This window comes from Tachyglossus aculeatus, chromosome 4 (assembly GCF_015852505.1).
Source record: "Tachyglossus aculeatus isolate mTacAcu1 chromosome 4, mTacAcu1.pri, whole genome shotgun sequence".
Taxonomy (NCBI): domain Eukaryota; kingdom Metazoa; phylum Chordata; class Mammalia; order Monotremata; family Tachyglossidae; genus Tachyglossus; species Tachyglossus aculeatus.
Genome location: NC_052069.1, coordinates 121,887,587 through 121,914,376, shown reverse-complemented (window position 1 = coordinate 121,914,376; position 26,790 = coordinate 121,887,587). Strand labels below are relative to the sequence as shown.

Genomic DNA, 26,790 nt, shown 5'->3' with positions numbered 1-26,790 from the left:
CCTCACAACATTACAAGTTGTCGTCATTATGGCTAGTTTACATTGTAAACTTGTACTTCCCCTATATACAAGGCTAACCAGAAGGTTGAGTGATTTCTTAATTGTCATATAGTCAATAACAAAAAGAAAAAAATGCCTATGTCCCTTAGCTAGCATTCACCTTAGTCCCTTTACCTCCAACTTACATGGCTTGTCTGATTGATTACATCATTTTTAAATTCAGACATATTTTCTAATCATCAGCATTATGCTAAAGTCACTTTGGGTGAAAAAGGGTTTTGAATGTAAAATTCTTGCTCCTATAAGGCAGGGACTGTGTCTACTAACCCTATTGCACGGCATTCTCTCAAGCACATTGAACAGTATTATGAACACAATAAGCCTCACCCCCTCCTGCCTACTCACTTGTGGCATCCACTGGCCTGGAGGGAACATGAGCAGCAAAGCACAAATGTATTTCATTTCCTTCTTAAAGATTTTCAGTCTTCATGACAGGACCAAGGCTCATCTGTTATTTTTGACAGGAAAAGTCATAAAAGTCTGTGAAAGAAGAAGCTCGGCCCAGTGGAAAGAACATGGGCCTGGAATCCAGAAGACTTGGGTTCTAATCTCAGCTCTGTCACTTGTCTGCTGTGTGACCTTGGACAATTCACTTAATTTCTCTGTGCCCCAGTTTCCTCATCTGTAAAATGGAGTTTAATACCTGTTCTCCCTTCTCCTTAGACTGTGAGCCCCATGTGGGTTAGGAACTGTGTCCAACCTGATTATCTTGTATCTATCTGAGTACTTAATACAGTACTTGGCACATATTAAGCACTTGACAATTATTACAATTATTAGGCTGGAGAACAGCAGAATAAAGAGGGGGGTCATCACTGATTCCCAGAAGACATTTTATGCTGCAAGTTTTCCCTATGTTCACAGAAGATGTAATAGACAATAGCTTAAACTGCAGCAAGAATGTGATGTTAGATATAATGAATTGACTGTCCAGATGATAAGGCATTGTAACTGGTTTCAAGGGTGGTTGTGGAGTTTGTTTTAAAAAAGAATAGACACTCATCTGGCTTAGATAGTCTACTCAAATATATGGAGGTACGAGAAGGAGTGTGATCTAGTGGACAGAGCACATGCCTGGAAGTCAGGAGGCTGTCTGCTGTGTGACTTTGGGCAAGTTACTTAACTTCTCTGTGCCTCAGTTATCACACCTGCAAAATGAGGATTGAAACTGTTTAGCCCCAGAATTCAGTACAGTGCCTGACACATAGTAAGTGCTAAACAAACAGCATAAGAAAGAAGAAGTTGGACCAAATTATTTCTTAAGGGTCCCTGTCCTGTTTTGTGAGTCTATGATTCCTTAATCAGTGACATGTCTTTCCAGTATCTCCTTGGGTGAAAAACATAAATGTTGTCTCTAAACTAGATGAACATAGTACAGTATTCTCAATCCTTCCAGAACACATGTTTTCACTGTGCATTTTGACAAGATGGTAACAGCAGGATTAGGGAACTTTCTTCTGACAACACCAAACTGTCTGAAGGGAGCATGGTGGGGTGTTGGAAGAAATGGTTTGCACATGTGCACTGAATCAGAAATGGTGAGTACTATGAGACAAGGTTTCCTTAATCCCAGGGTTGTGAAAGAGCACAACTCCCCCACTGTAGGAGAACCTTTTGCACCTGTAATAGCTCTGGGAGATGATGTTTTGAATACATACACTTCAATTGTTTGAAAAAAATCCTGAGGCATTCCCTAAAATTTCTGCCAATACCATGTCATTATGTATGTTACACAGCACAAAATATTTTAGAATTTTTGTGCCCACATTTTTGACTTTGCCAAAATAGAAGGAGCCAGAGTTCTCTTTGACACCAATTACACTCAAGCAGGACATCACCTACTTGCTTTTCTCTACACCCTTCTTCTCTTTTGAAGCACTCCAACAAAAAAACAAACTCTAAACTCTCCATCTGGATGTCCGCCCGCCACCGAAAACTCAACATGTCCGAGACTGAACTCCTTGTCTTCCCTCCCAAACACTGCCCTCTCCCTGACTTTCCCATCACTGTTGACGGCACTACCATCCTTCCCGTCCCACAAGCCCATAACCTTGGTGTCATCCTCAACTCTGCTCTCTCATTCACCCCTCACATCCAAGCCGTCATCAAAACCTGCCGGTCTCAGCTCTGCAACATTGCCAAGATCCGCCCTTTCCTTTCCATCCAAACCGCTACCCTGCTCGTTCAAGCTCTCATCCTATCCCGTCTGGACTACTGTATCAGCCTCCTCTCCGATCTCCCATCCTCTTGTCTCTCCCCGCTCCAATCCATACTTCACGCTGCTGCCCAGATTGTCTTTGTCCAGAAACGCTCTGGGCATGTTACTCCCCTCCTCAAAAATCTCCAGTGGCTACCAATCAACCTACGCATCAGGCAGAAACTCCTCACCCTCGGCTTCAAGGCTCTCCATCACCTCGCCCCCTCCTACCTCACCTCCCTTCTCTCCTTCTACAGCCCTGCCTGCACCCTCTGCTCCTCTGCTGCTAATCTCCTCAGCGTGCCTTGTTCTCGCCTGTCCCGCTGTCGACCCCCGGCCCACGTCATCCCCCTGGCCTGGAATGCCCTCCCTCCCCACATCCGCCAAGCTAGCTCTTTTCCTCCCTTCGAGGCCCTACTGAGAGCTCACCTCCTCCAGGAGGCCTTCCCAGACTGAGCCCCCTCCTGCCTCTCCTCCTCCTACCCCTCTCCGTCCCCCACAGCTCACCTCCTTCCCTTCCCCACAGCACCTGTATATATGTATTTATTTGTACGTATTTAGTACTCTATTCATTTATTTATTTTACTTGTACATATCCTATTTATTTAATTTGTTAATATGTTTTGTTTTGTTCTCTGTCTCCCCCTTCTAGACTGTGAGCCCACTGTTGGGTAGGGACTGTCTCTATATGTTGCCAACTTGTACTTCCCCAGCACTTAGTACAATGCTCTGCACACAGTAAGCGCTCAATAAATATGATTGATTGATTGATTAATTGATTAAAAGCCCTACTGGAAAACAGTATTTGAAATCTTATTGGTAAATAAGGCCTCAAGTTGGCAAAACAGCAGTGGTCACTTCTTCTTTGGTCTAGTGGATATAGCTTGGGCCTGGGAGTCAGAAGGACCTGAGTTGTAGTCCTGGCTCTCCCACTTGTCTGCTGTTTGACCTTGGGCAAGTCACTTCACTTCTCTGTGCCCCAGCTACCTCATCTGTAAAGTGGGGATTAAGACTGTGAGCCCAGTGTGTGAAAGGGACTATGTCCAATTTGCTTGTATGCACCCCAGCGCTTAGTACAGTGCCTGGTACATAGGAAGTGCTTAACAAATACCACAATTATTATTATCATCATTGTTATTATTATTTTCATTATTATTATTATTATTACTATTATTATTATTATTATTATTATTATTATGGTTTGCCAGCAGATACATCATTCTGTATCCACCTGGGGCCCAGCTCTGTGAAAATTCTCGTTTGGTGTCTGTTGCTTAAGCCCAGGGGTGAGTGTTGTGAGCCTGGAGAGAGGGGAGGGATGCATACATTGAGTTAGGAAATGGACACAATCAGGATGTGATTCCTTATGAAATCAATAGATGAATCTTGGAAAAACATATTCAGTTGCAGCATCAGTCATTTTTCATGGGATGGACACAAAAGGAAAGGCTCAAGAAATAATCTGCCTAATGCCTTGAATGGGAATAACTAGGCAATAGAGGCATTGCTGGTCCTCTTAAAAGAGGTCAGTAATCATTTCATTGCCTACAAAACTTCCCCAATGAGAATTGCACTAAACTCTACCTCTCATGACAGACAGTCCAACACGCACAACATTCAGTTATTCCAGATGGAATTACTCATTTCCTCCCTCCCTGAGGGCTGTATCTTCCTGTGTCTTTTCCTCCTTCTCCCCATGCTCTCATCATGTCTTACTTGTAGAGACCATCGGGTTCCAGGCACTTGAAAATGACAGAGTAGACGCTGATTTCCGGCACCTCTCCATGGCTTCTGCCAGCTGCTACACAGGACGTCCCAAGGCCAGAGAGTAAGTCATCAGCAAAACTCAAGAATTCTCCTGCAGAAAACAAGAGAGGAAAGGAGGTTATGGAAGCAAAACTTGCTCAATTCACTCCTGGCATTTGAATGCTATTTTGCAGTCCTCTTAAAAATCAATCATATTTATTGAACACTAACTGTGTGCAGAGCACTGTACTAAGCACTTGGGAGAGAACAATACACCAATATAACAGACACATTCCCTGCCCACAACAAGCATCTTTAAACTCAATCTGAGGGCAGCCCGTGGGCCGCTAAGCTGTCCCTCTAGTCCAGCTCTTGGAAAAATGAGGACCTAAAGAGACACCATCATCCAACAGAGGCAGTAGCATCTAATGGTCAGTGGGCAGATTCACCTTCTTCTAATAATAAATGTGGTATTTGTTAAGTGCTTACTATATGGCAAGCACTGTACTAAGTGCTGGAGTAGATTCAAAATAATCAGGTCCCACATGGGGCTCACCAGGTAAGTAGGAGGGAGAATAGGTAGTGAATCCCCCTTTTAAAGATGAGGGAACTGAGGCAGAGAGAAGTTAAATTACTTGCCCAAGGTCACACGGTAGGCTAGTAGCAAAGCCAAGACTAAATCCAAACACCATCCTCTCAAATGTCACCAGTGACCTCCTTCTTGAGTATTCCAATGGCCTCTACTGCATCCTAATCCTCCTTGACCTCTCAGTTGCCTCTGACACTGTCAACCACCCACTTTTCCTGGAAACATTATCCAATCTTGGTTCACTGAAACTCTCCTCTCCTGGTACTCCTCCTAACTCTCAGGTTTCTCATTCTCAGTCTCTTTTGTAGGCTCCTACTCTGCCTCCCACCCCCTAACTTTGGTTGTCCCTCAAGGTTCAGTTATAGATTCCCTTCTCCAGCTACACCCACTCCGTTGTAGAACTCATTCGCTCACATGGCTTCAACTATCACTTCTATGCGGATGATACCCACATGTACATCTCCAGCCCTGATCTCACTCCCTCTCTACAGTCTTGCATTTCCTCCTGCTCTCAAGACATCACTACTTGGATGTCCTCCCATCACCTCAAGCTTAATATTTTTAAAACTGAACTTCTTATCTTCCCACCCAAACCCTGTCCTCCCCCTAACTTTCCAATCACTGCAGATGGCACCACAATCCTTCCTGTTTTACAAGCCTGTAATCTGGGCTTTACCCTTGACTCATCTCTCTCATTCAACCCAAATATTCAATCCATCTCAAATCCTAGATTCCACTTCCACATCATCGCTCAAATTCATCCTTTCCTCTCCATCCAAACTGCTACCACATCAATCTTATCATATATCCTACTCTGCTCTGATTACTGTATCAGCCTCCTTGGTGACCTCCCTGCCTCCTGTCTTTCCCCATTTCAGTCCATACTTCACTCTGCTGCCCGGATCATTTTTCCACAAAAATGATCAGGCCATATTGGAGAAGCAGTGTGGCACAGTGGAAAGAGCACAGGGCTTGGGAGTCAGAGGTCATGGGTTCTAATCCTGGCTCTGCCACTTGTCAGCTGTGTGACTTTGGGCAAGTCACTTAACTTCTCTGTGCCTCAGTTACCTCATCTGTAAAATGGGGATTGAGACTCTGAGCCCCAAGTGGGACAACCTGATCACCTTGTATCCCCTCAGCACTAAGAACAGTGCTTTCCACATAGCAAGTGCTTAACATATACCATCATTATTATTTCCCCACTCCTCAAGAAACTCCAGTGGTTGCCCAGCCACCACTTCATCAAACAAAAACTCATCACCACTGACTTTAAAGCACTCAATCACCTTGCCCCCTTCTACCTCACAAACCAGCCCACACACTTCACTCCTCTAATCATCATCATCATCAATCGTACTTATTGAGAGCTTACTGTGTGCAGAGCACTGTACTAAGCGCTTGGGAAGTACAAGTTGGCAACATATAATGCTAACCTTCTCACTGTACCTCGATCTCATCTCTCTCACCTATGTCCTGCCTCTGGCCTGGAATAGCCTCCCTCCTCAAGTCTGACAGGCAATTACTCTCTCCCTCTTCAAAGCCTTATTGAAGGCATATCTCATCCAAGTGACCTTCCCTACTTAAGCTCTCCTTTCCTCTTATTTCTCTTCCTTCTGTGTCACCCTGACTTGCTTCCTTCATTCATCCACCCTCCCAGCCCCACAGCACTTATGTACATATCCATAATTTATTCATTTATATTTATGTCTGTCTCCCCCTCTAGATTGTCAGCTCATTGTGGGCAGGGAATGTGCCTGTAAGCGCTCAGTAAATACGATTGATTGATTGATTGATCCTGCCTTTACTACTACATCAGTCTCTTCCCTGACCTCCCTGACTTCTGTTTCTCCCGTCTCCAGTCCATACTTCACTCTGTTGCTTGAATCATTTTTCTGAAATGACATTCAGTCCATATCTCCTCTCTCTTCAAAAAACTCGAAGCCATTTTTACATCAAACAGAAACTCCTCACAATTGGTTATAAGACACTCAATCAGCTCTCCTTCTCCTACCTTACCTCTCTGATCTCTTACTAAAACCCAATCTGCACACTCCACACTTGTAACCCTAACTGATTCTTTGCACCTCAATTTAGTCTATCTCATTGCCCACTTCTTCCCTCTGGCTCAGAAACCCTCTCTTCCTTCGTATTCAACAGTCCACTCTCCTTACTTTCAAAACACACCTAGAAGCACATCTCCTTCATCAGGGCTTCCCTGACTAAGATGTTTCCCTTACCCACCATTCCTTCTGAATCATCTATGTCCTTGGATCTGTACCCTTTTAACATTAGATATTTACTACATCTCAACCCCACAGCACTTACATATATATCTTATACTCTACTATTTCCCTTATCTGTAATTTATTTTAATGTCTGTTTTCCCTTGTAGACTGTAAGTTCCTTGTGAAGAGGGACCAGACCTACGAACTGTATAATATTTTACTTTCCAAAGCCCAGTACAGTGTTCTGCATACAGTATGCACTAGATAAATGAATACATTATCAACTGATTGAGAGAATGCAGGAAGCCCATCAACATCAAAACCATGTTTGCCACATCACTCCTTCACTGGGAGAATGGACCACAGCAGGCTATTCAAACAGCTATGACTGTCTGCAAAGGGAATTTATAAACAGAATGGAGGGAATAAATATTTTAGAGACAAATTGGAGCAAACCTTATAATGTTATAGCATAATATTTTACAAGTTGGTGATAGCAGCCAGAAAATAAACTGATGGGATGCACAGCAATGTGAATGGGGTAACCCAAGGCTACAGGAAGGTTATGTAACTAAGAGAGAGAATTGAAGATGGTTCAAGCCACCATGTGAAGCATCTGCCACTGTGCAGTACATGACAAGAAAGGGATGGTCAGTCATGTCATGGTGTAATCACCTCACTCAGGCACTCTGATAATAGTCTTACCTCCAGTGCATTAAGTGCTTAGTACAGTACTCTGCACACAGTAAGTGCTCAATAAATATGATTGAATGAATAAATGAATCCAAGGGACAACTTGTGTGCACACTTGCAAATACACACACACACACACACACACACACACACACACACACACACAAACACACACACACAAACAAAATCTCCCAGTCAGTGATGCTTTAACCTTTGGCAAATGAAGCAGTTATTCCAGGTCAACATCAGTGAAGCCCCCAAATTAGAAATGTGAGCCCTCCATAGGCATCAAAAGATCAACCCATGGTACTTCCCTCTTACCTTGATTCCTTTTCTTTGCCCTGGTTGTTCCTAGTTAAAGGTAGACCTAATCATGTTGGGGAAATATCATGTCCAAAGGGCAAGAAGGGAGGGGATGTGCTTGTTCTCCAGGGAAAGGTGGCTACATCTGCACCATTCACCAGTACCTAACCAGCAGGGAACTTGTCTACCAACTCTGTTGCATTGTACTCCCAAGTGCTTAGTACAGTGCTCTGCACACACTAAGCTCTCAGTAAATACAATTGACTGATGGATTGATTGATGATGCCTTGTTTCAGCTACCTCACCTCATCATTCAACTCCAGATACTTTTTTGTGTCTCAGTCGTGGATGCAGCTCAGGTAGGGGCATTCACTTTAGACAAAAGACAAGTTGTGCTGAACCGGGTGGAACAGAAATTCAACCGGGAAGTGCTGTGGGGATTCCTAGAAAGAGTTTGAGGCCGGCAGAAGCATGTGCAACTCTGAGCAGACAGTTTGTTGATGTTTCCGGATAGATTGTTAGCTTTTTCTTCTGTCCCACTCCCCTCACAATTTTGCCAGCTCCTCTCCTAGGATATTTTTGGCTTTTCTTTCTTTTTCTTCTGACCTGTTTTCAATTTGCTCTCGAGGCCAAATCTGACTGTGACCTCAACTCAATCTGGGACTCAAAGGGAAAAAAGAGAGAAAGGAAGAGAGAGAGAAAAGAGGAGCGGGGGGGAAGAAGCCCTCCTCTTTTTAAAAATTACATTTTATTTCATTGGGTCGGTTTTGAAGCTTCAGCAGAAGCAAGATTAACCTTTTCTGCCTAACTTAATGAGAACAAGGAGAGAGCCTGTATGGATAAATAAATGTGTGGGGGTCTGATCAAGTTACAGCCCCAGTAGAGCTGTAATGGGGAACAGGCACATTCCTACACAGCAGCTCCCAACTCCCTATCTGTTTTCAAGGAAAGAAAAACAGCAAAGAATGTTGGAGACCCACGCGGGTACAGACTGAAAAACCTGAGCGGGGCTGCCATTTCCAGCGACCTGTGCTAATGGAAGCAGAGCATGGGAGCTGGTAGATGGGGGCTTCCAGTGGTCTTCAGAAAGCCCCTGGGTCACCAAAAATCATCTGGTCAGTCACATAGGTGGGGCCATCCCAGTAAAATAACCCTCTCTCCCAGATGTTATGAGCAGGCATAGAAGGGAGAAGGGGAAGCAGAATGGCCTAATGGATAGAGCACGGGCCTGGGATTCAGAAATTCCTGGGATTCAGGAGGTCCTGGGTTCTAATTCCAGCTCTGCCACTTGTCTGCTGTGTGACTTTGGGAAAGTCACTTGATTTCTCTGGACCTCAGTTACCTCATCTGTAAAATGGGGGTTGAAGCTGTGAGCTCTATGTAGGACAGGGACTGTGTCCAACCTGATTAGTTTTTATCTACCCAGCATTTATTACAGTGTCTGGCACATAGTAAGCACTTAACAAAAATCATGAAAAAAAGAAGGGGAGTCTTCCAAGCTTTGGGTTGACAACTGATGAGAAACAACAACTCTATGAGAAGCAGCAGAATCTAGTGGAAAGAGCATGGCCCTGGGAGACAGGGGACCTGGGTTCTAATCGTAGCTTTGCCTCAGGCTTGCTGCATGACCTTGGGCAAGTCACTTAACTTCTCTGTTCCTCAGTTTCCTCATCAGTTCTCCTTCCTCTTTCGACTAGGAACCCCATGTGGGACAGGAACTGTGTCTAACCTCATTATCACCTATCTAGTCCAGGGCTTAGTAGAGTGCTCTCCCTCTCTGCTCTTTCCTTCAAGATATCTCTACTTGGATGTCCTACCATCACTTCCAGCTAAACATATCCAAAACAGAAATCCACATCTTCCCACCCAAACCCTGCCCTCCCATTGACTTTCCCATCACTGTAGGTGGCACCACCATCCTTTCTGTCTCACGAGCCCGTAACCTTGGTGTTTTCCTTGGCTCTTCTCTCGCATTCAACCTACATAATCAATCCACCACTAAATCCTGTCGTTTCCATCTTCACAACATCATGAAAATCCACCCTTTCTTTTCCATCCAAACTGCTAACATGTTAATATAATCACTTACTCTATCCCACCTAAATTACTGCATCAGCTACCTTGCTGACCTCTCAGACTCCTGCCTCTCCCCACTCCAGTTCATACTACATTCTGTTGCCCGGATTATTTTTCTACAAAAACATTCAGGACATGTCACCCCACTCCTCAAAAAACTCCAATGGTTGCCTATCCACCTCCGCATCAAACAAAAATGCCTCACGATTGGCTTTAAAGCACTTCATCACCTTACCCCCTCCTACCTCACCTTGCTACTCTCCTACTACCACTCAGCCTGCAAAACTCTCTCCTCTTCTATGCTTCCATCTCACCTATCTCACAGCCGACCCCTCGCCCACATCCTGCCTCTGGCCTGGAATGCCCTCTCTCCTCAAATATGACAGAAAGTTACTGTTGCCCCACTTCAGAGCCTTTTTGAAGGCACATGTCCTCCAGGAAGACTTCCTTGACTAAGCTCCCCGTTTCCTCTTCTCCCACTCACTTCTGCGTTACCCTGACTTGTTCCCTTTGTTCTTTCCCCCTCAGCACCACAGCATTTATGTACTTATCTGTAATTTATTTATATTAATGTCTATCTCCCCCCACTCTAGAATGTAAGCTCTTTGTGGGCAGGGAGTGTGTCTGTTTATTGTTGTATTCTACTCTCCCAAGCTCTGCACACAGTAAGTGCTCAATAAATACTGTTGAATGAATGAATGCTCGGCCCATAAGCTCTTAACTAATACCATTATCATCATCATCAACATTGTCATCCTTTATGCTTAAAGCCTGAAAGTACAAAGTTCCTAGGTTTGTACTGGTGAGTGAAACAACCCCTACCGCCTTCCCACCATGACACCCCAGTGCCCACAGTCCCAGCATTCTCTGTGTGGATGGGGCCACAAGACTCTGAAGCAATGGCAGTCTGCAGCCCCTAGTTATTCCAGAACTTTGGGAAGCTTGGGATGTGAATGGAGTCTCCATGACCCAGGTGGCAGGCCTCTCAAGTCCCCACTATCACCAGACTTGTTGAACACTGATCTTTGTCTTCTGAGATTTTTGTATTTATATCATTTCATCTTTCCTATTGTCCTGTCACCAAACCCTTCCCCACCTGATTGTGTGTATTTATGGTGGGTGTTGGGTTGACAAGACCTGGGAGTTATGAATTGGAAAAGGGAAGTTTTCAAAGATGAGGAAAGCTGTGAAGTGGTTGATTGGGAGGTGGGTGATGAATCCCTCTAGACTGTAAGCTCCTTGTAGACTGTAAAGTCATTGTGGACAGGGAATGTATCTGTTTATTATTACATTGTACTCTCCTAAGCACTTCTCTGCACACAGTAAGTGCTCAATATATATGATTAACTGACTGACTGAGGGAATTCTGAGCTGGAATACAGTACTCCTCTGCAGACAGTCCTTGACCCCCACATAATTTCTAGAAAAAAATGATCCATCAATCTCTCAGACAGAAATATAGGGATTAAATCTGCCCCAAACCCACATCCCACATGAATCAGACCAAAGACTGAAATAAATTTCAGGTGTTCCCCCAAAGCGTAAGACGCTTAAGTGTGTATTTACCATTTTGCTTTCCTCTAAGCTTATGCAAAGACTTTAGTATTGTGGTTTTGATTTCCCTAATTTTTTTTTTATTAAATGGAAAAGGCAGTGCTCCCCATCTAGACTATAATTTCCTTGAAGTCAGAAATCATGTCTATTGATTCTTTTGAATGGCACTCTTCCAAGTGCTTAGTACTGTACTCTGCAAAGAGTAAGCACTCAATAAATATCACTGATTGATCTATTGAAATTGTTTCTTTGGCTACAGGTGTTTCTTCAAACTCAATCACATGAGACCCACTCATGAACCATAATTATCACCAGTGGTATCTATTGAGAACTGACTGAGGGTGGAACACTACATTAAGAATTTGGGAGAGTGAAACAGAAGCAAGATTTTTAATAACTTCTGTCTAAGAGTTTATAATCATATAGGATGGACAGACAAAATTGATTTACAAATAGAGGAAGCGGGAGGAAGAACAAGGCTAAAGCAATAAGTGGCACTCAATATACCAAAATGAGATAGCTGAATAAATGATTGAAAATAAAAATTCAAATAAAAACAAACCTAAGTTATGATGATAGGCATGCAATATATGAATTTGCAGGGGAGTTTGGGGTTGATGTGACTGGGGTGTTGGGAATCAATCAGGGAAGGTTTCCTAAAGGAGATGGGCTTCTAAAAGGTCTTTGAAGATGAGTAGTAGTAGTAGTGATGAGAGTATTTATCAAGTGCTTATTCATTCAGTTGTATTTATTGAGCACTTAGTGTGTGCAGAGCACTGTACTAAGCGCTTGGGAAGTACAAGTTGGCAACATATAGAGATGGTTCCTACCCAACAACGGGCTCACAGTCTAGAAGGGGGAGACAGACAACAAAGCAAAACATGTGGACAGGTGTCAAGTCATCAGAATAAATAGAAGTAAAGCTAGATGCACATCATTAACAAAATAAATAGAATAGTAAATATGTACAAGTAAAATAAATAGAGTAATAAATCTGTACAAACATATATACAGGTGCTGTGGGAAGGGGAAGGAGGTAGGGCGGGGGGGGATGGGGAGGGGGAGATGAGTACAGGGTACTGACTATCAAGTGCTGGGAAAGAATAAACAGCTGGGAATTAGACATGGTTCCTGTACCTCAGGGGGTTCTGGACTGCTGAGTTTTGGAGAGAGGGAGGTAGTTATAGGCTGGAGGAACAGCATGAGTGGAAGGTGGGAGGGGGGAGAAAAATTAAGAGCAAGATACAGAAACAGCATGGCCTAGTGGAAAGAGCAGGGTCCTAGGAGTCAAACAACCTGACCTGGGTTCTAATCCTGGGCTCCAGCAATTGTCTGCTGGGTGACCTTGGGCAAGTCACTTAACTTTTCATTCATTCATTGTTGTATTTACTGAGCACTTATTGTGTGCAGAACACTGTACTAAGTGCTTAGAAAGTACAATTCAACAATAAAGAGAGATAATCCCTGCCCATAATGGGCTTACATCATCATCATCATCATCAATCGTATTTATTGAGTGCTTACTATGTGCAGAGCACTGTACTAAGTGCTTGGGAAGTACCAATTGGCAACATATAGAGACAGTCCCTACCCAACATTGGGCTCACAGTCTAGAAGGGGGGAGACAGACATCAAAACAAGTAAACAGGCATCAGTAGCATCACTATAAGTAAACAGAATTATATATATAATGTATATATATATACACACCAGAACAAGTAAACAGGCATTAATATAAATAAATAGAATTATAGCTATGTACATATATACACAAGTGCTGTGGGACAGGGAGGGTGGGTAGAGCAAAGGGAGAGAGTTGGGTGATGGAGAGGGGAAGGAGAGCAGAGGAAAGGGGGGGCTTCATCTGGGAAGGCCTCTTGGAGGAGGCGAGCTTTCAGTCGGACATTGAAGGAGGGAAGTGTGATGTGATTGTTTAGTGGATTTGAGGAGGGACGGCATTCCTGGCCAGAGATAGGATGTGGGCTGGGGTCAATGGCAGGACAGGCAAGAACGAGGCAAGGTGAGAAGGTTAGCACCAGAGGAGTGGAGTGTGCGGGATGGGATGTAGAAGGAGAGAAGGGAGGTGAGGTAAGAGGGGGCAAAATGATGGAGAGCTTTGAAGCCAATGGTGAGGAGTTTTTACTTGATATGGGTGTTGATGGGCAACCACTGGAGATTTTTGCAGAGGGGGGTGATATGCCCAGAACGTTTCTGTAGAATGATAATCTGGGCAGCAGAGTGAAGTATAGATTGAAGTGGGGGAGAGACAGGAGATTGGGAGGTCAGAAAGGATGCTGCTGCAGTAATCCAGGTGGGATAGGATGAGTGATTGTACTAACATGGTAACAGTTTGGATGGAGAGTAAAGTGTAGATCGTGGTGATGTGAGGGTGAGGGTGAGACCAGCAGGTTTTGGTGATGGATTGGATATGTGTGGTGAATGAGAGAGCGGAGTCAAGGATGACACCAAGGTTGCGGGCTTGTAAAATGGGAAGGATGGTAGTGCCGTCCACAGTAATGGGAAAGTCAAGGAGAGGACAGGGTTTGGAAGGGAAGATAAGGATGTCTGTCTTGGACTTGTAGAGTTTTAGGTGGCAGGAGGACATCCAAGTAGAGATGTACTGAATGCAGGAGGAAATGCGAGCCTGGAAGGAGGGAGAACAGGGGAAGAGATATAGATTTGGATATCATCTGCGTAGAGATGATAGTTGAAGCCATGGGAGCTAATGAGTTCACCAAGGAAGTGAGTATAGATGGAGAATAGAAGGGGACCAAGAACTGACCCTTGAGGAGCCCCTTACAGTTAGGGGATGGGAGGTGGGGAGGAGCTCATGAAGGAGATTGAGAATGAATGGCCAGAGAAATAAGAGGAGAACCCGGAGAGGACAGAGTCAGTGAAGCCAAAGTTGGATAATGTGTTGAGGAGAAGGGGGTGGTCCACAGTGTCAAAGGAAGCTGAGAAGTCAAGGAGGATTAGGATGGAGTAGGAGCCATTGGATTTGGCAAGAAGGAGGTCATTGGTGACCTTTGAGAAGGTGATTTCAGTGGAGGGGACAGAAGCCTGATGGGAGGGGGTCCAGGAGATAGTTGGAGGGGAGGAATTCGAGGCAGTGAGTGTAGATGATTCACTCCAGGAGTTTGGAAAGGAAGGATAGGAGGGAGATGGGGTGATAACTGGAGGGGGCTGTGGGATCAAGAGAGGATTTTTTTTAGGATGGGGGAGACATAGGCATATTTGAAAGCAGAGGGGAAGAAGCCATTGGAGAGTGAGATGGAAGTTAAGGTGGGGAGGTGGGGAGGAGGGACGTTTTTTGAGAGTTTTTATATTGTGGGAGGGAATGGGGTCTGAAATGCATGTGGAGAGGGTGGCACTTGAAAAGAGGGAGGAGATATCCTCTGAAGATACTGCAGGGAAGGATGGGAAAATAGAAGAGGGGTCAAGAGGAGGGGGGATGGAGGAAGGGAAGGGGTGATTTGGGGGAGCTCAGACCAGATGGTGTTAATTTTCCTAGTGAAGTAAGTGGCCAAATCACTGGGGGTGAGGAGTAGGTGAGGGGGAGGAGCAGGGGGCCTGAGGAGGTAGTTAAATGTCTGGAACAGGTGACAAGGGTGATGGGCATGGGTGTCAATAAGGGAAGAGAAGTAGTTTTGCCAGGCAGAGGAGAGGGCAGAGTTAAGGCAAGGAAGGACGAACTCAGAGTGGACAAGATTTAGATTTCCACCAGCAGCATTCAGCGGCTCGAACGTAAGAGTGAAGGAGGCGGACAGTGGAGGTGATCCAGGGCTGTGGGTTAGTGATGCCTCAGTTTCCTCATCTGTAAAATGGGTATTAAATCTTACTCCCTTATACTTAAACTGTGAGCCCCATGTGGGACAGGGACTGTTTCTGACTTGATTAACCTGTAACTACCCCAGTACTTAGTACAGCACCTGGGACATAGTAAGTACTTCACTAGTACCATAAAAAAACTTTTGGAGGAGAGAAGAGCATGATCTGGAGTGCAGTAGGTGAAGTGTACTGATAAATACAGGGGGAAAAGCTGGTGGAGAACCTGGAAGCCAATGGTAAGAAGTTTCTGCCTTACAAGGAGGGAGATGGGTCACCTTTGGAGCTATCTGAGGAGTGGAGAGATGTGAGCTGAGTGGTGCCCCAGGAAGATGATTCTTGCAGCAGAGCATAATATATGAGAAGGAGAGAGAAAGATTGAAGGCAAGGGAGACCAGTTAGGTGTGTGATGCAATAGAGAAGCAGCATGGCACAATGGATTGAGCATTTGATGGAGTTAGAATGTAACGGGTTCTAATTCTGACTTTGCCACATGTCTGCTGTGTGACCTGAGACAAGTCACTTTACTTCTCTGTGCCTCAGTTACCTCATCTGAAATGGGGATTGAGACTTGGAGTCCCACATAGGACATGGAATGTGTTCTACCTAATTTGCTTATACTCACCCCAGCACCTAGTAAAGTGCCTGGCACATAGTAAGCACTTAACTAATACCACTTTTATTATTAGTAGTATTAATAACCTTCCCTTTCCACTCAAACCCCCTCACGCATACCCCCCAACACATCTCCACTCAAGCACACACAGAGAAATGCCATCTGAAGACTAATTGTCCTCCTGGTGGAGCAAGGAGAAGCAGTGGCCAGAGTAGGTGGAAAAGAGGAAACAACTCCTGTTTGCTACAAATCCTCAAAACACCAACCAAGACACTCTCTTCTTTCTCAGTTCTGCCACTCCTCCTTCTTTGTGCCCTGACCAGATTTACCATAATCAAGTCTATTTTCAGTCATAATGGCTGTTCTCCCTTTTTAAAATGGCATTTGTTAAGCACTTACTATGTGCCAAACACTATTCTAAACACTGGATTAGATACAAGTTAGTCAAGTTAGATATAGTCCCTGCCACACTGCCTGACATGAGGCTCGAAGTACAAGTAGGAGGGAGAACAGGAACTGAATCTCTATTTTACATTTGAGGAAACAGATACACAGAGAAGTTAAGTGATTTGCCCAAGGTCACACACCACGTGAGCCTGTTGCTGGGTAGGGATTGTCTCTATCTGTTGCCGAATTGTACTTTCCAAGCACTGAGTACAGTGCTCTGCACACAGTAAGCGCTGAATAAATATGATTGAATGAGTGAATGAATGGTGGAGCACTTACAGGGATGTGAAGCATTTCAAGGCATACAGGATCCCTCTTTGAAATCCTCTAATTACATGGTTTACAATCGAAACTTCCATTTTAATAAAACCAAGACACTGTCCAAATAGACCTGCACAAATTTTACATTGATTGTCCATTCTTGCCCCATACAACAAACTAATCACCCTTACTCACCAGGAACCTGTCAGAAAGGCCTATGTACCCAGCCTGGCACATAGATTTCCCGTGGTGATCCATGGGCCTGGCTCGGTTTACTCTGATTACTGTAAGTCTCTATAGCAGGGTGGGCAGGGCAGCAGGATCTGGTTGTCTCACCCACAATTCACCTAGTCTTTCCCCTACTACCAGAGTTCACCCTGCCCTCCTGTCTGACCCACCACTCTTCCCTTAGGGAGGACTGATAATGGCTTGAATAAGGCAGTGCGGCATAGATGAGAGAGAGAGAGGGCAAAAAGATGGACGAGGAGAGAGGCAGTCCTACAGCTCTGGGGTGGATAAAATCCAACTAGATTAGACTCAGTCCCTGTCCCACATAGGGTTTCACCACCTAAGCCAGAGGGAAAACAGACATTTCATCCTCATTAGACAGATGAGGAAACTGGCATAGAAAAATTAAGTGACTTGTCCAAGATCACACAGCCGGCAAGCGACAGAGATGGGACTAGAACTCGGGTCTCCTGACGCCCAGGACCATATTATTTCTGAAAATGGTGGTGTTGGTGGCAACAGCTTCTCACTCATTCATTCATTCATTCAATGCAGTAGAATATACTCACGTCTGGTCCCTACCCCCACCCCAGTACTAATTATTCTGTGCAGCCTGAAACTTCTCTCCAGGTCTTCAGGTCAAGTAAAATGCAGGGCGCTGCCTCCCTCTCCTAGTGCTTCAAAAAGTCTTGGCGAAAACATCAGTTTTTGTTTTTTTTCCTGCTAGAAAATCTAGGTGTTTTACAGCCAGGGTTTCTCATCTATTCTGCTAGTACAAAGTGGAAGCTGATGATGATCAGAAACTCTTGGGTGGCTGCACTGGTGCGTGAGTGAATGTGAGAGCATCACGGATGCAAAAATTTCCAGCCAGTCGACACCCCGAGGCTGGATGGAGGCAGCATCCAGGTAGTGAATTTCAGGAAAAACAAAGTGGAGGTCTCTTCACACTCCCACACCTCTTCTCTTCCTCCAGGTTTCCATGTGCTGCTGCTGCTTCCTGGGCAATGTGCCCACCAAGCTTCTGCTGCCCCTGACCCTGGCATACCCCACTCTCTGCTTAAAAACAAATGGCCTATCATCTGACAGTGCCTTTCACCTAACGAGTTAATTTTCCACTTTAAAGTATTACATTTCAAGAGGCTTCACCATGCAAAGTGAAAAATCTAGGCACATACGGGCGGCTAAAGTTCAAAAATGTCTTTGCATAATTGTCTGCAGGAGTCCCAGCCTGGGTAGAAATCCTTCTAGTACTCTTTTGCCAACAGTTAGGGAGACTTCTGCACATTGCGATTCATGGGAAGGATGGGGAGAGAAAGTGGGCAGGCCTCACAACGTTTCCTCCAACTCCATAACTCCAGGGCTCTTGGCTCATGTGGATAGTCGGTTATTTCTTCCCCTATAATTCAGGGTTGTTTCACTGTTATCCATGTTTTCATACAGTTGCCAAATTGCAAGGTACAGGAAACACTCATTAACTGGAAACACAAAGGATTGGAAACATTGACTTTGAATTAATTGGCTTTGGATTATTCCATTTTTTTCATTCAAGAACAATAAGACTGAGGTAGAGCAGTTTCTTCCAACGCTGGGCAATCTTGAATAAGCCAGTATTAATTTTATTCTCTTCTCTAGTTCTGCGACACTTAAACTAAACACTTAACTTATAAAGTCAGTCTTGCAAATGATTTTCAAATGTCTATAGGACACAGAGATTCCTTTTAGGCACGTGCATTTGCACCAGCCAGGCCTAGGTCCACTCTGATCACCAGCTCTCCACATTTACCAGTGCTGCAACATGCCTTACTTTTCTTACTGTTCCGCGATACCCCAAACTCAGCAACATAAACCTCTGCCTTCACCTCCTTCTCTCCATATTACCCTTAGAAGCACAGGATCTGGAGAAAATCAGTACCAACTCTTACTGGGGTGATGGGGCCTCATCCATCCCCACGGGACAGGGGCTGTGTCCAATTTGATTATCTTGTATGTAACCCAGGACAATTCCTGGCTCACAGTAAGCAAGAGCCTGGGCTTAGGGGCCAGAAGACCTGGGTTCCAATTCTGGGTTCGTTCATTCATTCATTCATTCAATGGTATTTATTGAGCACTTACTGTGTGCAGAGCACTGTACTAAGCACTTGGGAAGTATAAGTTGGCAACATATAGGGACGGTCCCTACCCAACAGTGGGCTCACAGTCTAGAAGGGGGAGACAGAGAACAAAACAAAACATACTAACAAAATAAAATAAATAAAATAAATATGTACAAGTAAAGTAAATAGAGTAATAAATACGTACAAACATATATACATATATACAGGTGCTGTGGGGAAGGGAAGGAGGTAAGGTGGAAGGGATGGAGAAAGGGAGGAGGGGAGAGGGGGAAGAGGGGTCTAAGCACTTGTCTTCTGTCTGACATTAGACAAGTCACTTCACTGCTCTGTGCCATTTTCCTCATTCGTAAAATGGTCCTTAGATATTTGTTCTCCCTCTTAGACTGTGAGTCCCCTTTGTGACAAGAGCTGTGTCTGACCTGATTAGCTTATATTTACTCTAGGGCTTATTATATTGCTTGTTAGATAGTAAATGCTTTAAAAATACCACCATTATTACTATTACAGTAAGTGCTTAACAAAGACACATTACTATTATCATCCTCACCATCGTCGTCGTCATCCCAAGTCTTTGACAAAACCTTAGAGTTTCCAGTCAGGGTCAAAAAGTTCCCCAAATGGAGGATTTCAGGACTTTAAGCTCTCTGAAGCTTGTTCTCTCCCACTCTCCACCCCCCACATAGCCCCTGCCCCTTCTGCTCCCACACTCAGAATGAAAAGTCGGCACTTATGTAGCACAGCATGTTCAATTCCTCCTTGTGCTTGTGAGCTTATTTCCTTTCCACCCAGCCTGTTCTTTCTGGCCTCAGCACATGCTTATTTTCATGGCAGCTGAAAGCCTTCATGCCATTCCCTGCCTTGAGTGTTTTCTCTGATCTTGACATCTTGATATCCCACAGGATATCCAGACCGTAGTTTTAACGCGCCACTATTTCTCCCTATACCATAAAACTATCTGTTCTCTTCCCCTCTCTCACAACACATCTCAGTTTCCGGCACCATCCTTTCTGTGGACATTTTAACCTCCTCAGAATCTTAGTTCATATTTCAAAATCTGAACCCAGTGGTGTTAAAGGTCTTCATTTTTCAATGCTTGTCCTGTCGTCCCCTCTCAGGATAATTGACAGTAATCCTTGATTCCTGGTTTGGGTCATCTCACCCTTTCTTAATATGACATTAAACAACCCTGGTAGAAGTTCACTTAGCTTATCTGAAAATAGCCTGATAAAAGGCTGTTGTTACCCGAGCAGTTTCTGGTGAAGCCTTTTGTGTAAATACTTTACTATTTTCTACTCTCATGGCAATTACTTTGAATCAATAGTTATACCAGTTTAGCCTGTGATTATATCACCTTTCTTTCCTTGAATCCTTCTCTTAGGCAGCCAAGGCCAGAACTCCAAGAGCATAGGACTGGGAGCCATGAGATCTGGGTTCTGTTCCTGGCTCTGCTGCTTACCTGTTGGTGTGACCTTGGACAAGTAACTTAATTTCCCCTTTCTTTATTTCCTCATTTGTAAAATGGGGGCTAAATATCACCCCATTTGCATGATACTTTAACCTTATCATTTCAGACAGCATATTCCTGTTTTGATCTCTCACCTACCAAATGCCTTAAAGCCCTGTTCTTTGTCCCCCTCCTACTCCTCCCCCGCCCCCCCCTGCCACCACCACGGCCCTCCTCCCCTCCCTTCCAAAGCCATAACCCTTCCCAAACAAGATATCCATTGCCTGGCTTCTAAGGCTTACTCAATGGAGTTTTATCTCTGGAATGTGAACTACTCCATGGCAGAGTATGGAATGGGAAAATGAAGCGAGCAGGTGGCTTGTGTATCACTTCCAGTGGAGTAAGGAGAAAATGGGGTGGCTTTGTCCATGGCACAGATCCAAGCCCTTGGAGGTCCAGGGCTGGTATGTGGCCACCCAGAGGTAAAAAAAATAAGATTGCATCCTCACTTATCCCTGTGAACTTCAAATACAACTGCAGACCCACCAGTTTGGACCCGTGTCAATGTCATTTGTCAGGGTGCCTGTAACTGTGGCTTTTGTAGCCCCTCGCTGATGAATTATATATGCTACAGACTTTCTATTAAAAGTTCTCCTGTCCATACTTTCTCTTTCATTCTCTCCGTAAGATATTTTTTTCCACCTTTCTTTCCCTAAATCCTCCTCTCAGACCACTAAGACAACTACTCCAATTGCATAGGTCTAGGAGTCAGGTGACATTGGTTCTGATCCTGGACTCATCACTTGTCTGATACACAACCTTGGGCAAGTCACTTAACTTCCCTATGCCTTAATTTCCTCATCTGTAAAACGGGGATTATCTATCTGTTATCCCTTGCTATAGGCAGGGAATAGGTCTGTTTATTGTTATATTGTTCTCTCCCACATGCTTATTACAGTGCTTTGCACACAGTAAGTACTCAGTAAATACAACTGAATGAATTAATCCCTCCTTCTTATCATCTGATTCTATTGTATCAACCTGATTACCTTGAATCTACCCCAGCACTCTTTGGAGCATTTGGCACATACTAAGTGCTTAACAAATATAATAATAATAATAATAATAATGGTATTTGTTAAGTGCTTACTATGTGCAAAGCACTTTATTAGTATGACTAGCACATAGTAACTGCTTAACACACACAGTTGTTAAGGGGTAGGGAGAAAAGGTATTTCATCACCAATTTACAGATGATGAAACTGAAGCCCAAAAAAGTTAAGTGATTCGTTCGAGGTACAAGAAGTCAATAATAGAGACAAGATTAGAACCCAGGTCCTCTAACTCCACCAATTGTCAGCTGTGTGACTTCGGGCAAGTCACTTCACTTCTCTGTGCCTCAGTTCCCTCATCTGTAAAATGGGGATTAAGACTGTGAACCCCCTGTGTGACAACTTGATCACCTTGTAACCTCCCCAGTGCTTAGACAGTGCTTTGCACATAGTAAGCACTTAATAAATGCCATTAAAAAAACTCCCAGGCCTGTGCTCTTTCCACTAGTCCACACTACTTCTCAACTGTTGTACTCTTCCAAGTGCTTAGTATAGAGAAACACTCAATAGGTACTCAATGAATGTCACAGATTGATTGTGCTATGGGTGCAAAATACCTTTCTAATTGCTTGTGAGAGTCTCATAAACAAAAGCCCTCAATCGTCTTACAATAAAATGGAGAGGACAGACAGACAATAGTGATTAGAGATAATGGAAACAAGAGAAAGACCAAGGGCATTAAAAAAGTAGTACAAATTGCTTAAGGATGATGTAGCTGAATAAATGATGGAACATAATCAAGCAATCAGTGGTATTTATTGAACATTTTACTGTGTTGGGAGCAATGTAATAAGCGCTTGGTAAATTGCAGTACAACAGAGTTGGTAGACATATTCCCTGCCCACAAGGAGCTTGTGGCATAGAGGGAGAGACAGACATTGAAAGAAATTACAGATATGTACATAAGGGTGGGGTGAACATTAAGTGCTTAAAGGGTACAGATCCAAGGGCATAGGTTATGCAGAATGAATGCAAGTGAATACCCTCTGCATCAAACAGAACGCCTTACCATCAGCTTTAAAGCACTAAATCAGCTTTCTCCCTCCTACCTCAACTCCCTGATCTCCTACTATAGCCCAGCTCATACACTTTGCTCCTCTAGTGCCAGCTTGCTCATTGTGTCCCAATTTCATCTACCTCACCACCGACCCCTTTCCCAGGTCCTCCCTCTGAGAGTCCTCCATCTAGCCTGGAACTACCACCCCCTCCATATTCACCAGACTACCACTGTCCTCACCTTCAAAATTTATTAAGGCCACATCTCCTCCAAGAGGTATTATGGACCAGTGGAAAGAGCACAGGGCTGGGAGTCAGAAGACCTGGATTCTAATCTTGGTTCTGCCATTTGCTTGCTGTGTGACCTTGGGCAAATAACTTAAATTCTCTGTACCTCGGTTTCCTCAACTGGAAAATGGGGATTCAAACCCCGTTCTCCCTCCTAATTAGGCTGAGAGCCCTATGCCAGACAGGAACTGTTTCTGGCTTAATTGTTTTTACCCCAGGGCTTAGGAAAGTGTTTGACACATAGTAAGTGCTTAACAAATACTATAAAAAGACGCCTGGCCCAAGTAAGCCCTCTATTCTCCAACTCTCTCTCCCTTCATTCATTCATTCATTCAATTGTATTTATTGAGCACTTACTGTGAGAAGAGCACTGTACTAAACGCTTGGGAAGTACAAGTTGGAAACATATAGGGACTACCCAACAGTGGGCTCACAGTCTAGAAGGAGGAGACAGACAACAAAACAAAACATATTAACATAATAAAATAAATAGAATACGTAAATTTGTACAAGTAAAATAAATAGAGTAATAAATCTGTACAAACATATATACAGGTGCTGTGGGGAGGGAAAGGAGGTAGGGTGGGGGGATGGGGGAGAGGAAGGAGAGGGCTCAGTCTGGGAAAGCCTCCTGGAGGAGGTGAGCTCTCAGTAGGGCTTTGAAGGGAAAGCCTTCTGCATCATCTATACACTTGGAACTGTACTCTTTGGGCATTAAGTATTAATCTCATTCTTAGCACCACAGCACTTATGTAATCTCTATAATTCATATTAATATCTGTTTCCCCCTGTAGACTGTGACTCAGTGTGGGCAGGGAATGTATCTCTTTTGTATTGGACTCTCCCAAGTGCTTAGTACTGTGCTGTATACACAGTAAACACTCATCAAATACCATTGACTGACTGTTTAATTAATAAACTCTGGGATCATCCTAGTATCCTAGTGATCACATAATTGGGCAAAGCCTGTTCACAACAATTCAGTTCAATTCAATCATATTTATTAAGTGCTTACTGTGTGCAGGGCACTGTACTAAGTGCTTGGGAAAGCACAATAGAGCAATATAGAGAGACAATCCCTGCCCCTAGTGAGCTCACAGTCTAGAGGTGGGCAGAACAAAACCATGAAAGAGCTACAGGGAACTGGCTTAATTGGAATACCTTACAGGGTATGGCAAGCTTCTGACTGGGGTCAGGAGAAGACATAAAATACTGGCAACTGGAAAATCAGCAGAAAGGCAGAGGAATCATCAGCAATCAGGCTGAGACGATTTAATCCCTACACTCAGAGCTCTTTCCATCATTGAGACTCATTAAACTGGAATTATCCCCTTCTGGGAAAGTAAGCGCTTAGTACAATACTCTGCACACAGTAAGAACTCAATAAATACCAGTGATCTATTAAATGCATGGCTTCTTTACACTAAAGAAGTACAGAAGTACTTAAGTACAGAAGTAAAGAAACTGTACACTAAAAGTACAGTTGTTCCTCCTACAGTGAAGAGTTGCTGTCTTAATGCTCTGTCAACGATTGTTTTGACAATAAATTGGGGGAAGATGGTTGGAAGCAGTATGGCCTAGGGGAAAGAACTTGGGCCTGGAAATCAGATGATCTGGGTTCTAATCCTGGCTCCACCACTTGTCTGTTTGTGACCTTGAGCAAGTCATTTAACTTCCCTGTGCCTCAGTTGCATCATCTGTAAAATGGAGATTAAATCCTTTGCCCTCCAACTTAAACTGTAAACTCTGTGTGGGACAGAGACTGAATCCAACCTGATGAAGTTTAGCTGTACGAGCACTTAGAACAATGCTTCAAGCAGACCACAGAAGGTGCTTGTGGATACTTATGAACATATCCATAATTTATTTTAATGTTTGTCTCTCCCTCTACACTATATGCTTTTTGTAGGCAAGGAATGTGTCTACCAGCTCTGTTATATCGTACTCTCCCAAGTGCTTAGTATAGTGCTCTGCATACAATAAGCCCTCAATAAATATGATTGAACGATTGCCTGATTGACTTAGGTTGGAGAGCAGAAGGGGTTCTGGACTGAACAAGACCCAGGAGCCCCTCCCAGAGACACCCAAACAAGTCTTAGCCCCATGCCAATTCCCCCCTGGTTTGGCTCTAGGCCCACTGGGTAGAGGCAGAACAATCCCAGTTTGGGTCCAATACTCCTAATATCAGTCTGATTTCATCCTATTATCTAACACCCCAAAATGGGGTGCAAATCCACTAAGAAAAGAGCCCCAATGAGTTATTTTGCTTACCGCTTTTCCACTTCAAAATCACTGCTAAAAAACCCCCTCAGTTCCCAGGCACCAAGGTAGATCCCTTGAGGCCAAGGCCAGGGCCAGGGCCAGAAGCAGCTGCCAAAGGGAGCTGGGGCCCTACTTGCGTATAATCTAATCTTTTCCTGAAAGAAAACTAAAGGATCTTGCTTCAGTCCTGGGAGAGGAGAGAGAGGGACTTCAGGTTGGTGGGTCCTGGCCTTTTCCCAGCAGGGGCAGGAGAGACCTATGCCCCCGAGATCCACCAGCCCAAGGCTTTTGATCTGGGCAGGAGGAGGAGAAAGCTGTGGGGGCCTTGGGCTGACAATTCTTCATTTTCAGCTCTGCTGATCCCAAGCCCTTTTCAAAAGCAATGTTTAAAGATTCCCCAAAGCCTCAAATACCAAACATGGAAGGGGAAAAAATTCCTAGAAAGAAACTCCAAGTATGTAATTAATCTCTGAAAACAGGATCACCTCAGGTAATTTGTCAAATCAAATTATTGTAAACTTACTCCTAGGAGCAATCAGCCAGTGTTTGCTTAAATTCTCTGTACTAAGGGGGGTAAATGGATTCTTTGCTGCTCTAAGCGATTGGAAAATGAGTTTTCGATTGTCCCTGCTGCTTTTCCTTCACTAGGCTCCAGGGTGAAAGTGGTTTGACTGAATACTGGACACAGGGTTCTCGGATTTTAGGGGTGGGGCAGCCATTACTCCAAGAGAATCACTTTCTACCTGGCTTAAAACAAATGTCACTGTACTGATTTTTCTGGGAGAGAGTGAATCATTTCTGTGAAGTTTATGTGTATTTCCCTTTCAGACACTGGCTTTTTCCCTTCCACATAGAGAGCAAGCTCAGGGAGAGGATGCTAAATGGTTCTGTAGCTGAAACAAGAAATCTATATTCTGGAGTCAGAGTTCTAACCCAGTTCCAGATAAACCACTCAACCACTCATCTGAGCAGGTCCCAGACCTGTTAGTTGCATTGATGGGCATCATTTTTCAGTGGAGGCAGCTGTCAAATGGGGGCAACATAACTTCTTTTTGACATGGCCCAATCCTTTGTTCTTGTTCTGTCCCCAACAGGTCACTAACTGGGGTTGTGGTACTCCTAAAGTGACTGTGGGGGCCAGGAGTTAGGATTGCAAACCTCGGGTAAGTTCAAAGATTCCTCTTCAGCTTGTCTCCCCTTTCTTCCAGACAAGGGGTTAATGCTGGCTGTGATGTACTGAGGTTTTCAGCCCTAAATCCTGGACAAAAGAGTGCTTAAGGTGCACCCGGAGCTTAATCAGCCTCCCTTGAGTCCTAAAGCCCTCCAATTCATCTGTTATTCTACCACAGCTTTTGGGGTATCCTAATCCCTGTTCCTCCAGTCCCTGCACCCCTATTGCTGCCATCCTCTATGGCTGAAGTCCGAGTATCTCCCCAAAGTTAGAGGGGTCATCAGGGACTAGCCTACCAACATCTCCTCCCTGAGCTGGCTACAAGACGTTCTCAGGCAAAACACTCCCTCCCATGCCCACGGCTCCTCAGTCCACATGTCTCCACAAAACCTAGAGCTCCTCTTCTGGCTCCTGCTGCAGGCAGACACCAAGATCTGAGATCTCAACAATATTTAACAAGTTTTTAACAAGGTAACAAATGAAAACCAGTTCAATCTACCTTTCCCTCCATCTACTACTTCCCTTTCTAGGACCCTTTGCACTGCTCTGTAGGGTCATATTTTCCTCTGCCTTGGGTGCAGGA

At 44.2% G+C, this 26,790-nt stretch overlaps 1 protein-coding gene across 3 annotated transcripts in view; it reads right to left on the bottom strand.

Annotated features, from left to right (window-relative positions):
• The window catches only part of ASTN2 (astrotactin 2), an 854,016-nt gene that overhangs the window by 79,776 nt on the left and 747,450 nt on the right, over positions 1–26,790 (bottom strand). For all 3 annotated transcript variants that reach the window (XM_038744812.1, XM_038744813.1, XM_038744814.1), the window contains one exon: positions 3,974–4,115. In XM_038744812.1, coding sequence (XP_038600740.1) covers positions 3,974–4,115 — 142 coding nt within the window. The remainder of the gene's footprint in view (positions 1–3,973; positions 4,116–26,790) is intronic.